The sequence below is a fragment of the Apium graveolens genome, chromosome 11, assembly GCF_009905375.1.
Source record: "Apium graveolens cultivar Ventura chromosome 11, ASM990537v1, whole genome shotgun sequence".
In the NCBI taxonomy this organism is placed as follows: Eukaryota; Viridiplantae; Streptophyta; class Magnoliopsida; order Apiales; family Apiaceae; genus Apium; species Apium graveolens.
The window spans coordinates 174,936,745-174,953,115 of NC_133657.1; the positions used below are offsets into that span (position 1 = coordinate 174,936,745).

Consider the following 16,371-nt stretch of genomic DNA (forward strand, 5'->3'; position numbering starts at 1 on the left):
CTTCTCTAATCATCCCAGCCTTTATGAGCCTTTCCACTTCGTCGTTTTTATCTTGTTTCATTCTGTTGCAAACTTCCTTCATTTTTACTGAACATGTGTGTAGCCGGGATCAACGTTTAGCTTGTGTGTGATGACAGCTGGATCTATTCCTGTTATGTCGTCGTGTTCCCATGCATAAGCATCCAACCTCGTAGTTAGGAAATTCACCAAGTTAGCTTCAATTATTGGGGAGAGGTCTTCTCCTATTAACACCTTCTTGTCTCCCATCTTCAAGTCTACTTCAGCTAGACGTTCTGGTCCTGTAATTGTAGCTACAGGCGTCTCATTTCCATGATGTTGGACGGTCGGTTTCAGACATGTCATGTAACAGTCCCGAGCCATGTTTTGATCCCCATTATTTCTTGGGCTCCCCATGGTGTTGGGAATTTAACATTTGGTGATACGTGAATGGTATTGCCTTCAAGTTATGGATCCAAGACCTTCCCATGATTATATTGTACCTAGAATCCACATCAATTATACAGAATTTTTCCAAGAGATTGACCCCTTGAGCATATGTTGGCAATGTGATTTCCCCCGACGTGCGTTTTGTCTCACCACTAAATCCCACTAGTGTCGTTGATTTCTTGCTCATATCACTTTCCACCAATCCCATTTGTGTTAGTATGCTAAGCATCATGATGTTGGCAGCGCTCCCATTGTCCACCAATATTCTTTTGATTAAGCAATTTCCCACAGGTAGTGAGATAACTAGTCCATCCTGTTGTGGTTCACGTACGTTTCTTTTGTCTGATTAGTCAAACATTAAAGACGATAGACTGTCATTGTCAACTCCCACTTGTGTGACTCGTATGTCTGTTTCTCTGGATGCTCTTTTGGCCTGCGAATATGTTAATCCACATATCTCTGACCCACCTGAAATGAAGTTAATCACCTTGTGATGTGGTGGAGGTGGTGGTTGTCTTAGTGGTGTCATGTTATCCTTTCTAGGCGACATGTCCTTCCTGACATAAGACGTCTTCTTTGACGTCATGAATTCTGTGAGTTATCCTTTCCTGGTGAGAAATTGTAGCTCTTTTTGCAAAGCCATGCAGTCATAAGCCTTATGTCCGTAATATCCATGATAGTCGCACCATAGTTTGAAATCTGGGTTCGCTTTAGGCTTGTTGCTCTTTACTGACCACTTGACTATACCTCCCAACTTGGTGAACTTCTTCATCATGGCTGAAGGTGTTATCGTGAAGCCATAGTTGTCATAAGTTGGAGGCATATTAGGGTCCTTTCTCCAGTCGTTACGTTCCTCCCTTTTCCACTTGTTAGATTCTAGCATCGAGTTAACATAGACTTCATCCCTGACAGATCGTGTATAGGGCTTGTAATCCTAGGATCTTGGCGTTGTAATCTTTCTTGATGGTTTGTAATACTTCTCGTCTTCTTCCATTCTGTCTTCTTCCAGTCTCACTTGTGCCATAGCTTTGGCTTGCACGTTATACATCGTTCTGCAAGGATATTTTATCAACTCTTCATAAGCGGAGATTCCCGTTCCAACCCCCTTATGAAGGCTTCAATAGCTGTAGGGACGTCCCAGTTGGTGATGGTCACTTTCTCTCTATTGAATCTCGTCAAGTAATCACGTAATGGTTCCCTATTTCGTTGGATAATTTTGTATAAATCGCTGGTGGTTTTTTCGAACACCCGGCTGCTAGCAAATTACATGTTGAAGGCGTCTACTAAATCATCAAACGTCTTAATGCTTCCGTGTGGGAGGTTTAAAAACCATTGTAAAGCCGGTCCTGACAATGTAGAACCAAAACCTTTGCACATACAAGCTTCCTTCAAATCACGCGCGATTGGTCCCGTGAACATTCGTTGCTTATATTGTGCAATGTGTTCCAAAGGATCACTTGTTCCATCATATGGTCTCATCTGTGGCACCATGAAATGTTTTGGTATTTCTACCAAAACAATGTTGTCATGGAAAGGTGAATCAGCGTAGCTTGTGAGAGTCGCTTTCTCTAATGGTTTTGGAACACCAGGAATCCTTTCAATCAAATCTCTTACTTCTTGTAGTTCTCTTTTGAATTCTTCTGCGATTTGATTCTGGGATTTGATTCTGGGATCTATTTCTCCTATATCGTGACCTTCTTCTGTCAGTTTCTCCTTGGCGATCATCACGATCATCGTATCGTTGCTCGTCACTCATCTTTTCCATGTCATCATCATTATTCGGCACATCCTCCATGTCTTATATATAAATAATAACATATGTTCCATTCGTCGTCCCTCATGTTCATGTCTAAACGTCTGACCACGCTTGGGATTGTCTTCTTCGTCACAGTCTTAGTTCTTAATTTGGCCCTAGTCAGCTCTTTCTTCAAAGTCTCATTCTCAAAACGCATCTTGTAGCCGTTTCAATGTCGCAACCATTTCTTTGTTGTCATCAGCTTCACCCTCCTGGTTTGTGATTTTTTCTCCATCATTTGCCATCGTAATGTGTCAATCAAATCCTTAGCAAGTTTCCCACAGACGGCGCCAATTGTTTATACCAAATTTAGTGAGGTTAAATGCTAAGGATAGGGTAAAATATGTCTTTAGTAATGTGACTAAATAAATGCAATGAAAGTAAATAAAACACAAGAAATTGGTGACGCGGAAAACCCGAGAACGGGAAAAAATCCGCGGATGGGATTGAGTACCCAACCTAAAACGTAATCCACTAGATAAATGATTATGTTTACAATATGTTTAAATTAAAGAACATGATCGAATACAATCATCGTTTATGATACTTATACATGTGTTTGTAGGCTGGCATTTTAGGGTGTAGTGTATGTGTGTTTGTTGTCTTCTTCAAGGAGATCGAGTTGATATTGCTATGAAAGAATAGATTATCTCCCCTCTCCTTTTCTAAACTCCGGTTGGTGTGATGTCTGAGTGAAATTGCTATATCCCTCATTTTGTTTGCCTCCACCTTCTCCTTATCTCTTAGGTTGTTCCTCATTTTTCTCCTATCTTTCCTCCCTTATCTTCCACTTCAAATTGCAGTTCTTATTGCAGTTCTTATTTGTTGCATTTACTTGACTTATTCTCCTCCAAAATCGTAGTTCAGCTTGACAAAGTCTGTGATTCTTCACGTCGTTGTCATGTATTTGCTGTCGTGTAATCACCTCCTCATTTTCGTGTCCTGACACTCCTTCTCGTTTTTGCCGTGAACTCCTCCCGTCATGTCTGCAATTTTCATGTATAAGAGTTATGTAAATTGTTGCACTTTGCAAATGTTTCTTTTTTTGTTCTTTTGAGCTATAAACATATAGTCTGATGCTTTTGCAGATTGCCTTTTTTGTAAAACTTAACATCCTTTTACAAAACTTACAGGCAACCGACTTGGAGTCTATGTTAATCGAACTCTTCTCCAAGTGTCCGGTCGGACACTCGACAGTTGGACATTGACACTCGGACTCGGACATTTATTTTAAGCCAAAAATATGTATATTTTTCAAAATATTGCCGAGTCTGATATCTTGACACGTGTCCATGTCGGACACTTCTAACCGAGTCCAAGTAACGTAGCTTGGGATAAGGTTGGTAAACAAACATCATGTGTGTTATCATTCTGGGAACTGTCTCCTAAAATCTAAATAGTCTATTCCTTTCTAGCAGCATTATACTTTCAATGAATACTAAGTTTTGCTTGTTCTTGTGCAACAATATTCTTTACTAAACAAATTCTATATAAAACACAGGCTTCTTATTACTTAGATGAATGGCTCCTACGTAAATGAAGCCATTCTTCTATGATAAAAGTTACAGAGACCAATTAGAAAGTTAAAAAGGAAAAACTAGAGGAGCAAATGTTAAGCATATAAGTTTTTCATTTAAACTTCTGATAGGGTTCAGTAAATAAACACAGATCAGGCAGGTCTTGGTAGGATCAGTGATATACAAGCCCTTAAGGATAGAGTAAAACACAATATGTGCAAATTTTGTACATTCAGTTTCTTCGCCATACTGAAAATTTTGGAGCGTGAATTGTTTGTGATGAAAATAATATCACAGTTCAGATGAAATCAGTCAACACTAGGAGTTCATAACTGTAACTCTGTAAGCATAAAGACAAATACAGTTCTCCCAAGCCTGAAAAGTGACACCATGACTTGAAATCAAGCCAGCAACTAAGAGATCTTTTTCTCTACTGAGTCGAATGACCATGCAATTCTTGGAAGAAGACAAGATCACATCAGTTGCCTTCACAAAATACTCGATCTGAGTATGGAAAAAATTAAATCAAAATTATAGAAGAAAAAAGGGTCAATATGTACTTACATCACATGTAGTGCAGTGAAGCATGTTGATAGAAGCTAAGTGTCTAGGAAGGAAAAAACCTAAATTTAGAATATTTTTGTTATGTTAAGAGATTGCATGATCTTAAAATGAAAAGATCAGTCGAATGATCGTCATTTCCATCAGTTGAATGGTGACTGGCTGCCATCAACATTCAAAGCAATACAAACATCACATTAGCCAAAAGAATTTAAAAGAACATGCTAATTATAATTTTCTATAATAATAATTTAATTAGTTATATTAATTAGTCAAATGTTATATTTAGTTTAACAACCAATCTATTATCCCATTTAATTTACCAGAAAAAAGAATCTATGTACCACATATAACATAGATTAATTACTATAGAAAAATTTGTGAAGGAAATAATATTCACCAACTTAAGTAAAAGTAATCATATACCTCTTCCGTCCACATTTTGAAAAATGTACAAGTCGATGTCATCAGCTTGTTCTTAGTAATTAAGAAAAATGTACAAGTGGAGTCGATCATCATCCTCCCTGTGGCTGCTTTTCTTTCTAAATCCCTGATTCTGGTTCCAGTTCTCGATTGCTAACTTGATTCAATTGCACTGTCACTAAATTACTTCCTCTTCTGTGATTTTGTATTATGAAGTCGTTTAGGTCCGTAACTTCTTCCCCTTAAAGCCTCTCTGCACAAACAGATACTAATTCTGTGCATGTTTTTAAGCAAGTGAAATTCTCTAGCTGGGGACACCCAAGCACATGAATTTTTTCTAACTTGGGCATATTGAAAGCGTAGCTTACACTGCAACTGAAACTTCTGAGGTTTGGCAAATCATTAAGAGTAACTGATGAGAGTTGACAGAGTATGAAAATCTTGTCATCTGTGTCAGAAGTTTCATCTCCCCTTCCATCATTAATAATGCCTTCCAACAACCTGCAATTTGATATCACTAATGTTTCGAGATGGAGATTTCTGAAGACAGGGCTCGTGAAAAGAGAAGGGAGTCCACAGTTATCAACTTCCACCTTCTTTAAAGCAGGCATATAGTACTGATAATTTGCACCATGGGCAAAAATTCTGAGGTTTGGCAAATCTTTAAAAATAACTGAATCCAGCTGAAAGAGTTCAATAGTCTTGGTATCCATTCCAGCATGTTCATCACCTCTTACATCCTCTACAATTTCTTCCAACAAAGCACATTCTGATATTTTTAGTGTTTGGAGTTGTAGTAGACTTCTAAAGCCTGAGACTGTGAAAAGAGCAGAGCGTCCAGAACTTTTAACTTCCAGTTCCTGTAATTTTGGGAAATATAGAGATTCTACATCATGCCACCAACAGCCAGACAATGATATTGTTTTCAGATTATATAAATGAACTTGCCATTTACATGGTAGTTGCATCTGGTTATCACTTTCAATATATAAACTCCTTAGCGTGCAGTTAGAATCATCACTGCCCAACTCTATTGCTTCTATGTTAATCTTCCCACAACTATTTAGCTTAAAATTTACCAAGCTTGGGAATTGAACCTACAAAAAGAATGCCCAATTGTTATTAAATTGAACAAGCATAAAAGAAAGTGCCTATTTATTTTTTCAGTGTCCATTAGAAAAAAAAAATTCCAGTCTCGAGTGTTCTTGTTATATTTTTTTGCATATGTACCTTGTAGGTGAAGGTACTTGATTTCCCACTCAGGCAACACCAAAAACAGGTCAAAATCTTCAAATCAACAAGCTCCAGCTCCTTCAACTCAGGGAACACGATGATTTCTTCTTCTTCTTCTTCTCGTTCACTTCCCCTAATTATCTCTCTCATCATCGTGCACCTTATGAACCTCAACTGTCTAAGGTGGGTAAGATCTCTGGCTATACAACTGGGGAACGCGTTTCTTAAGCCACGGCAATAGCTTACGTCCAGTCTTTCCAAATTCCGTAGCCTATGCAACATGGCATGTGGGATCACACTTTCAAGTTTCCTACAGTGGTTTACCTCGAGCATATATAGTTTGCAAAAGGAGGAAGCTACAAAATTATTTTTATAGTCATCATAATTATGATTTCCCCAAATATCAGTGATTTCCAAATCTTTGATTTCCAAATATTTCAAGGAAGGGAATGCAACCTACAGCATATACATACCCCATGGATTAAAAATTCAGATAAATAAAGATAATTACTACAGAACATAGAAGACAGATAGGCACAAAAAAGATAATTAAAGTAAAGCATACCATTCCATCAAATAGCGGTTGAAATTGAACGCAGGAGATGCCAGAGTTGTTCAACGAGCCCAAATGCATTTCTTTCTTTTCCCTGTAAAAGCTTTTAAGACTACTCAGATGCATTAGCCACAAAATTTTTAGTTTACAGAAGTTTATGGCTTCTCCCCTTCCATCCTCAACAATGCCTTCCAAAAGTCTGCAGTTGAATACTACTAAAGTTTCGAGCTGTTGGAGATTTCTAGAGATAGAACCCCTGAAAAGAGATAACAGTCCACAGTTTCTAACTTCCACCTCTTTTAAAGACGGCATATAACACTCATAGTTTGAACCGTGGATAAAACTTTTGAGGTTTGGCAAACAACTAAAGAAAACTGATTTCAGCTGTTCTAGTCCAAAAATAGTCTGCGTATCCATTTCAGCATGTTCGTCACCTTTTACGTCTTCAACAATTTCTTCCAACAAAGCACAATTTATTATTACTAGTCTTTGGAGTTGTTGTAGACTTCGAAAGCCTGAGATTGTAATAAGAACAGAGCCTCCAAAATTAGAAATACTCAGCGCCTTTAGTTGTGGGAAACATAGAGATTTCATCTCATCCCACCAACAGTTATCCAATGACAATGATTCCAGATACATAAACAGATTATCAATTTACATGGAAGTTGCAGCTGGTTAACACTGTGCATATTTAAAATCTTCAGTGGGCTAGTAGAATCATCTCCCCACAACTCTATCGCTTCCAACTTAATCTCCCCACAACTACGCAGATAGAAATCTTCCAAGGTTGGAAATTTAACCTACAAAGAAAATGTTATTACCAATTCATAAAAGTTTACTTAACACAAATTTATAGATAAAAACAGCAAGTCATGTCGAAAAATTACTATCGAGATAAAAGGTAATTTTATCATAATATATTGTACAATTTAACAAGAAATCTAAAGTTTTTTCACAGTAGTGGTCTGAAACAAGAAGTGTGGTCTCTACACTAAGCATGGTTCAACTGAATGCATTTCAGTTTGGTAAAGCAGTTGAGAACATGGACGAGGTTTGCAAGTGGATGAAGTAATTCAGGAAGACTTCTTCCAATAGAGTGCGTCTTCAATGACGGCTCCATCTTTGCTGGTGATGCTCCTTTGGATGACATAGATTAGCTTCTGTCTAAGGTTCTTAGTTGTTTTATGAAGGCTGTATAAGCTTTCCTATATAGAGTTTGTTCGTCAAATAGCCCAGCAGTGTTCTAAAAATCGGTCGACTCACCAAGTATTCAACTTTTGTATTGTTTGACTAGAAAAGTTATTGGAAGATTCATATACAAAGAATATGAATGTACCTTGTAGACAAATTGCTCGACTATAAAAGGTATTGGAAGATTCATATACAAAGAATATGAATGTACCTTGTAGGTATCGGATTCCCCACCCTGGTAACACCAAAAGCTGGTCAAATTCTCCAAATCAACTAGCTTTAACTTCGTCATCTTGGGGAAAACGATGATGGTGCCATCATCATCATGAGTGATCTCTTTTTGTTTTTGTTCACCTTCCCTGATTAGCTCTCTCATCATATCGCACTTTCTGATTTCCATATGTTGAAGGTGGATAAGATCTCTAGCAATACAAGGGGGGAACACGTTTCTCAAGCTACTGCAAAAGCTTATGTCTAGTCTTTCCAGATTCCGTAGCCTATGCAACATGGCATGTGGGATGACGCTTTCCAGTTTGCTACAGCCACTCACTTCGAGCCTCTTGAGTTTGCAAAAGGAGGAGGAGGATGCGATATATTATTGTCATCGTAGTAATGCTTTCCCCAGATATCAGTGACTGTATGTTCCAAATCATAGATACACAAAACTTCTAAGGAAGGGAATGCAACCTGTAGTAGCATATACCGAATGAATTACAAACAAGTAGATGATGACTAATACATTTTATATGTGCTGAATAAGTAGTAAAGCATACCATTTCATCAAATAATGGTTGAAATTGAACATAAGAGATGACTGATTTGTCCGTTGAACCCCAATTCTTTTCTTTCTTTTCCCTGTAGAAGCTTCTGAGACTCCCCAGATTACCCAGCTCCAATTTTTTTAGTTTGGAGAATTCTATGATTTCTCCATCACCTGTGCCTTCATTCGTTACAATTACTTCCATTGCAGGACATTCATGTATGTAGAGCGTTTGCAATTGCATCAGATATTTTGCAACAGACTTGCAGAAGAGGTATTTCATTGCAGAGCATCTTCCAACACGTAAAATGGTTAGTTTAGAGAAAGATGTTAGCGGTTGCCAACTATGCAGAATCTCATCTTGAAATAACCTTGCTATATACTCCATGGCATCACATGATTCAATTTCGAGTTCTCTTAAATCTGCGAAGGCTTCTCTGTTGCTATTGCAGATGATACTTACATCAACATCCGTAGACTTCAGGGTCATTTTCTCAGCCCTCCTCAACAGACTTTGGAAGCCTTTATCTCTCTTCACTTCAACATCGATCAACTCAATCATTCTCGTTGAAACAGGTAAAGCCTGAGTATTTAATCGCTGTCCAACAGATATATCATATTTTTTTAATTTAAAAAATATAGATGTACCTTGACAAGCCTCAAAATCACTGAGAAAAATCTTTAAACTTGTCAGACGAGTTAATCTACTGATCTCGTCCATTATTGGTGTTATGTCTTTTGCATCATCGGAAAATCTGAATCCATTTCGTATATGCAACTCCTCCAGACTGGATAGACTAGAGATGGCACTTGGCACCATTTTCACTTCAGGTAATTCCTGTTGGATATCTAGCTTTCGAAGGTATTCCAGGTTTGGCAAATCCAGTGGACTTCGAAGATTACAACCCCAAATGCAGAGAGTGTTTAGATTTTTGGGGAAAAGACTAACATCTGTCTCTCTTATGTCACAGTTATCGAAGATAAGCATCTTGAGTTTACTTAAGGGTTGAAGAGAGAAATGCTCTGAAAAAAATGCACACTTTGGAGCATTAGAAATCCAAGATTAGCAAACATGCCAAAGAAGCCACCTGAGAATTGTTGTAAATGATTGTTGCAGTGTAACCACAATGTATGTAGGTCTGTACAAATCAGATCCTCCGGGAAGTAAACTTCACCATCCTCCACGTCCAAACGTAATAATTTATTAGTTCCGTTACCAAAATTATCAGGTAACCGTGAGCTACACCTTACGTGTAAAAATGCATATTTTGGATCTGCGAAAGCTATGGATCTTGAGACGTCTCTAATGATGTCATGCAATTTTGTTATATGATTTTCTCTACAGTTGAGCAACAAAGAAGACTTCGTGAGAATATCAACCATAGCAGGTATTGTAGATTCTCCATCAGGTACAAGTTGCGAGCCTATTGATACCTGGATCAGCTTCCTGATATCGATGTGAGCATCTTCAGGAAACAAGGAACAAAAAAAAAGACATAACTTTGCATCGTCGTGCAGTGTATCAATACTCAATCTAACACAGGCATAAATTTGAGGATCTATACCAGCAATATTTTTAAAATTTCCCTTCCTGAAGTTTTTGAAGGACATCCCTCCATACATAGTGAGACATAAATTGCAGTGCTCTACCAACCGCACAAATGAGGAGTGGTAAGCCCGCACATTTAGTACACACTTCTTTTGCTAGGGTTTCATCCTGCAGAGAATTAATATGACAAGTACCAACGGAGTTCTGGAACAGATCCCATGCTTCCTTAACAGTCAGGGCTGTAATCTGGACAGGGCTCTTGCAGTTGTTACGCAAGCATATATCTTCCCTTCTTGATGTCAAGAGGATCTTACTACCCTTAGAACTACTGCCTTCACCAAATGAAGCTCCAATAACATCGTCCAGGGGAATCTCACTCCATACATCGTCCAATATGATGAGGATCTTCCCCCCATAAATTAAACTATTTTTTAGCTGAGACGCTCTGCTTTCCACATTATCTTGAGATTCAAAATGGCAATTTAGATAACCCGCAATCTGGTTTTGTAACTTAAACACGTCCAACTTTTCGCTGCCAACATTTGCCCTCATGACCTTGTTAAAGATCTTCTTCTCCATTGCTTCTTTCCAAATTTGTTCCGTCATTCGAGTTTTTCCAACTCCTGGCATTCTATATATGCCAAGAATGAGAGGACTACCTTCAGTTGTTAGCGCATTCCACAGCTTGCCATAGGCATTCTTTCTGGATGAAAAATCCTGGAATGCAGCATCAGTTGTTGGTAAATTTTCAATCACCGGGAGATGTGCAATTTCATTAGCCAGGAGATCCTTTCCGAATTTGATGATTTCATAACCTTGAGCATAGCCTCCCTGCCTAGTCGAAAACAGAAGACAGGTTTAGGAATATGCAGACACTTGAGGCACATCCATGAAGCTCTATTTCTGCATTTCTCTGTGAAGTCTTTAGCACTCTCCTGCATTTCTTTCACCTCCGTCTGCCACTTGAATACATGATCTTCAATTATTTTACCATTAGCTCTTTCTTCAGCACATTTTTGGCTCACCCTGTACTCCTGAATGTTAACATTCTCAATTTCCGAATTGAGAACGTCAATAAGTTCCTTGTAGCAGAACAAATAGCGTAATCCACGGAAAAATGCATCAACTGTAGCATCAGATATTCTGTCAACAACTTTCCCCACGCATGGAATGTCTGATAGACTAACCATGATAAGCCCTTGCTCTTGCTCTTTTTTTATCAACTTCAAAAGGAAAACAAAGAGGCAGAAGATCTAATTGCTAAAACTGCACCAATATAATGAAGGAAAAAAGAAAGCAGGTAGAGTGATTTGATTAAAGTACGATGAGTGATCTTGTAGAATAATAATATTGAGACTCAAGAACAATGTAAGCAGTTGAAAGTTGAAACTAGTAGACTAGTAAAAAACAATGCACTGTTAATATTACCTATATTGAATTTTAAAAATACAATAATTTTACTATCTAAAATCATGACTATAATTATTCTTGTCGCATCAGTAAACAAGTGTGATATGACCAATCTATGTATACTATGTTATACTAGAGGAAACATTAAAAGATTATGCACATCCTATTTTAACAACACCTAAATAGATGTTATAGTCATTTTACGCAGAATAGCAAACTTCCTTTTACTTAGATTTTTAAGTTAGGGTTATACATCAACAAGCGATGATCCCTCATTTGAGCTCCACACACTGCCAATAATAATTGATGCTGGTACATAGGGTCCGTCCATTTTACTGTTTCACCTTTTGCCTAATAACCCGCATGCTTTCGACATTATTATGATATGATATTGATTTCTTCGGTGTGAATTATTGAGTGAATTATGATAACTTGATTGAATGTTAGCTGTAGTCTCATTAACTTGACAAGGACCAAACTTGAAATAATGATGTGCCCAGTTGAAGCTGAAGAGGCAACTAAGTTAAAGAGAAGAGGAACTATTATTAGTTGCATATCATCCCTAGCAGCAAAGGTTTAGAAATGTTCATGTTATATGTTTATATCTTAAGCTAAAATTAAATTTAATAAAAACTTAGAAACTTAAAATTTTCATGTTATATTTTATACTAGAACGCAATTATATAATATATTAAAAGACGCATGGGTTATAAGAGAGCATGTCCAACAACTCATGTTAACTATAGTTCAAGTGGCAAAAGTTTTTCGCTGTTGAGATAGAAAAGATGCATTCCAAACATCTATAGCTAACAAAAATTAAACATAAACTCACCTCCTCCATATTTGTCAAACCCCTGCAGATCTGTAAGACCTTCCATGTCATCTCCCTCTTTTTTCCATCTCCCCTCCCGCCAAATCTTTCTTCCCCTATTTCTATCTTTTACTTCTGTTTTGTTTTTGGAGAGTGGCGATTTTAGTTTATTGAGTTAGATAACTTTACTAATCATCAGTTACATAAATGGAGAATGCCTGTTCTGAATTATCTAGGAGCAAAACACCAATTTCTGTATAATGTGAATGTTGGCTGTCTGCGTACGATATAATATCTATACAGAATTACAAATAGCAAGTCATTTGTCTCCTTGAGAATAAAAGGAACGATACTGACTAACAACATTCTAGTTCAAGGGCTTAACTTATTGACAAAATATTAAATAAACCTCGGAATGGTTTTGAGCTTCAGAAAAGATAAAAATAATGATAATATCTATCAACTGAATAAACTGGAGAAAACATCTAAGAGATAGAGCCTGTGACTAGCCATGATTCTAATACTACTAAATTTGGTCAAAAGGAATGGTATCATGCTACTTGTAGCTCAGGCCAATTGGTCAGCTAATCCAAACCTCAAGAGAAACTTTTTTTCATTACAATCCAGCATTTCACTCAAGCTACAGTGTATACTCCTCTGGGCCAAAAGCTTTTGCCTCGATTCCAGTCTCTTCTTCATACCATAGCGGAAGAACTCCGGATAATTAGCAGCTTCTTCAATTTGTCTACCCATCACATCTACCAAAAACTTGATTCTGGGTTTTAAGGAATTTTTAATGCTCTTAATCAGGATTGGGGGATAACCAGTCACCAGAGCTGCTATATGTTGGTCTTGAAACCCACACTTCTTTAAGTATGTGACATGCGAGTTCAACACCTTCTTTGCATCTCTACACAAAACCTCAGGGTAGTTAATTGCTAGTGTCTGGAGCTCTTTTTCTGCCAGGCCCAATGATAGGAGAAACTCAGAAGTCGGGCGCAACCTTTTATCAACTCCATAACCCATAATAGATGGATTCTTCACCAAAACTTTACCAATTACTTCATTATTTAGACCAAGACTTGAAAGAAATTCGACAATTTGCGCAAGCTTGGATTCTATGCTATAGCTAATGATTCTTGGATTGAACATTAGCATTTTACCAAGTTGGTTTTCATGGATCCCAAGAGATTCGAAGAATGCAAGAAGTGGACAAAGCTTTTCTTCCACGCTGTGGGCGAAGTATTTGGGGAAACTTTGTAATTGCAGAAGCAATGTCATTAGGTTTAGTTCCCAATAATGTACCGAGGAACTGAACCATAGGAATAAGTTTCTCATTTAGACCGAGGGAAAGAATCTTAGGGCACCTGGAAATAACATTAGGCAGTTTCCGTTCCTGGATTCCGATGCTTGTCAAATAACCCCAGTTTTCATCAGCCTTTTCCCTCTGTACATCTTCAAGGCGCTTGCACTTTTTGAGCAAGACATCAATACTTTTGTCATCAAAACCTTTATCTTTGAAAAACCACCTGATGCTGCTATTGTTACCAGTCGGCTGAGCACTCACAACTTGCATGTTATCTAAAAATAATTGGCCATAAATTTATTATGTGGGAATGACGATCATAGACTGCAATGACCCACTAACAGACACGCGTGCGTACATAAAGAGACAACAATCTACCAGGTTTTATTAGTAACCGCCAACATTATGTATAATTTTCTGATCTAAGCTTATGTTTACAAAAATTGTACAAGCTTAAGCAAATTTATATATTTTCATCCAGTGACTTGGATTAAAAACCAACACAAGTAATTCATCAGTCTGTCAAAATAGGTAAAATGAGAGAGTTGCAACTAGTAACTAAATAAAAATTGAATGCACAGTACTTGTTCTGGCATAAACTTTACATATGAACAAGAAAATCACCGAGTAAACATAATAAACAGCTTGGAAATTGGAGGGGTGTTAAATTTTAACTATGTAGGATTTTTTTGGATTCTAGAATTCCATGGGTACAGGTGAACTTAAAGAGTAGTTTAAATCCATGATCCCCACAGAAAAATGCTGCTATAAGGAACGCAACTGAAATCCATATCGAAAATAACATAAGAAAAACCATTGACCTTTAATACTCACTTTAAATGTAGTACAAATGCTGCTTCCTGAACAACAATATACACACACATATACATATACATATACATACAATGGAGAACAAGTTCTAGCACAGGAATACGTCTGCACTTTCCAAAAACAATTGTTCTACACATGTTCTAAATTGTTGTCACCTTAGAACAATGTAGCGACGGGCTATAATTGTTTTAAAACTTTGTCATTCATATATTACCAATCAATCCTTATCTCTAGTTTTTTTATACAGAGGTCTTTGCTCTAGAATGCAATCCGTGTGTTATAACTTATAATATCGTTTTGCACTCACGGAGAACTAGTGTGAAAACACGCGAAAACAATTGTTCATTTATCTGATCCTTTTTTTATAAAAGGTTCTACTGCAAACGTCTAAAGTAGTCTACAAACCTACAAAAAATGACTAATTACATTAACAAAAAATCACTAAATACACAAATAAAACAAGTAATAACACAAATTATAGTATAAAATGATCTTCAATTCAGAATAACAGGAGAGTGAAATATATACAAATGTGTGTGTGTGTGTGTTAAGGAGATGAAATGGGTAAACAGAGAAAGTACCTGATTGGATGAAATTAGGGTTTAGCAGAGTGTGATACAGAGCTAGTAATGAATTTAGGGATACATGGCGGTGATTATGTATACAAGTTCTAGCCTTATCCTCCTTGTCTATATACTTTCCATTTATCATATCCCAATATTTATTTGAAAATTATTAATTTTCTAATTTTAGAAAGATAATGTCAGAGGCCCATTATTATTAGAGACTTAATTGCACGGTATTGTTTAGTAGGAAAATAGTTTAAGTATAGAAATTATCACGGGAGTGGCTGAATAATTTTTTTTTAACGCCCGATAGCATTCTATTAACTGATATAGACGGACGTTAATTTTAGAAGGGTAAATATGTAAAAACGTAAGTTAAGGATTCAATACTTACAAATACATGTATACCTCCCTAATTACGAGAAGATCTGCTAGAAGGAACTGATGATGTTCTTGAAGAAGGGGTAAAGGACCTTAGGGGCTTCACAAAACAGGAAATGTGGGACGTCATGTCTTTGTTGCAGGCATGGTTGTAAAAATCGCCGATTTTGACGATTAATCGGCCGATTAATCGTCAATCGGCAGGCCAACGATTTATTTCAGTCAAATCAGCCGGAAAAACGTTTTTTCCGAGAAAATCGGTTCAATCCAGTCAAAATCGGACCAAAGTCGAGCAAGATAATAAAAGTTGGGTCGAATCTAATCAAATCGTCACAGCTTCTTAATCATTCAAGACAAATTAAACACTCAATATATGTATATGTGTGCATATATGTTCATATTTGTAGTCTCCGATTCAATGTAATGAAATGGGTGTATGAACATAGTAGTGGATTATGATGGTTTGGTTGAATAATGTTGTAAAGTTTTTGGGTTTATATAAGATTTGGTTTACATGTAATGAAAGAAGGTGATAGAAGAAGAAGATGAGAAGAAGGCGATTAGATGAGTTACTAGTTTAGACTTTAGAGGCGGGATGTAAAAATCTATACCTAATCTTATAACTGGAATACTAATGTATTGTCTAGTGTAATGGGCCGTTCAGTTGCAAGATTATGGGCCAAATCTAATATTCATGCAAGCTCAACCCAAAGATTATGCAGGGTAATTGACATGTGTATTGAAAATGTATTATTTTAATAAATATTTAAATAATACTAAAAAATGTGTCCGATTATTGTTCCGATTAATCGTTCCGATTAATCCCCGATTTATCGATTAATCGCTAATCGGTACCTCAACGGATTAGACTCGATTAGCGATTTTAATAACACTGGTTGCAGGGTCTAGCGTCTGATCCTCCACCACCTGTCGATGACGACCTTCTCGTACCAGCACTGGCAGATCTTCTTTGCTTACCTCACTCGACATAGATTCTAAAGAGGGTTCTGCTAGCTGCAATACCAAATATTTTTAGC

At 37.1% G+C, this 16,371-nt stretch overlaps 4 protein-coding genes across 8 annotated transcripts; all 4 read right to left on the reverse strand.

Annotated features, from left to right (window-relative positions):
* Positions 1-394: 394 nt before the first annotated feature.
* Positions 395-1,033, reverse strand: LOC141696158 (uncharacterized). The gene is made up of 2 exons (XM_074500340.1): positions 916-1,033; positions 395-789 (listed from the first exon to the last, which is right to left on the reverse strand). The coding sequence occupies exons 1-2, from the start codon at positions 1,031-1,033 to the stop codon at positions 395-397; spliced, it is 513 nt and encodes a 170-aa protein (XP_074356441.1).
* A 1,679-nt stretch (positions 1,034-2,712) lies between these two features.
* On the reverse strand, positions 2,713-10,061 carry LOC141698647 (uncharacterized). Of its 5 annotated transcripts, none has more exons than XM_074503421.1 (7): positions 8,494-10,061; positions 7,932-8,407; positions 6,542-7,329; positions 5,974-6,432; positions 4,747-5,840; positions 4,324-4,478; positions 2,713-4,245 (listed from the first exon to the last, which is right to left on the reverse strand). In XM_074503421.1, the coding sequence occupies exons 3-5, from the start codon at positions 7,166-7,168 to the stop codon at positions 4,986-4,988; spliced, it is 1,941 nt and encodes a 646-aa protein (XP_074359522.1). In that variant the 5' UTR covers positions 7,169-7,329; positions 7,932-8,407; positions 8,494-10,061; the 3' UTR covers positions 2,713-4,245; positions 4,324-4,478; positions 4,747-4,985. The 5 variants fall into 5 exon arrangements, with proteins under 5 accessions (XP_074359522.1, XP_074359520.1, XP_074359519.1 ...); XM_074503419.1 differs by having other exon boundaries at positions 4,324-4,482; XM_074503418.1 differs by lacking the exon at positions 4,324-4,478 and having other exon boundaries at positions 2,713-4,263.
* LOC141696159 (uncharacterized) lies at positions 8,267-12,280 on the reverse strand. The gene is made up of 6 exons (XM_074500341.1): positions 12,272-12,280; positions 10,906-11,252; positions 10,224-10,864; positions 9,656-9,946; positions 8,494-9,503; positions 8,267-8,407 (listed from the first exon to the last, which is right to left on the reverse strand). The coding sequence occupies exons 1-6, from the start codon at positions 12,278-12,280 to the stop codon at positions 8,267-8,269; spliced, it is 2,439 nt and encodes an 812-aa protein (XP_074356442.1).
* Positions 12,281-12,621: 341 nt separating this feature from the next.
* On the reverse strand, positions 12,622-15,115 carry LOC141697809 (transcription termination factor MTERF6, chloroplastic/mitochondrial-like). Its single transcript, XM_074502354.1, is given in 3 exon segments — positions 12,622-13,489; positions 13,491-13,831; positions 14,969-15,115. Coding segments are annotated over 3 exon segments (1,143 nt in total). The 5' UTR covers positions 15,099-15,115; the 3' UTR covers positions 12,622-12,817.
* Positions 15,116-16,371: the final 1,256 nt, after the last annotated feature.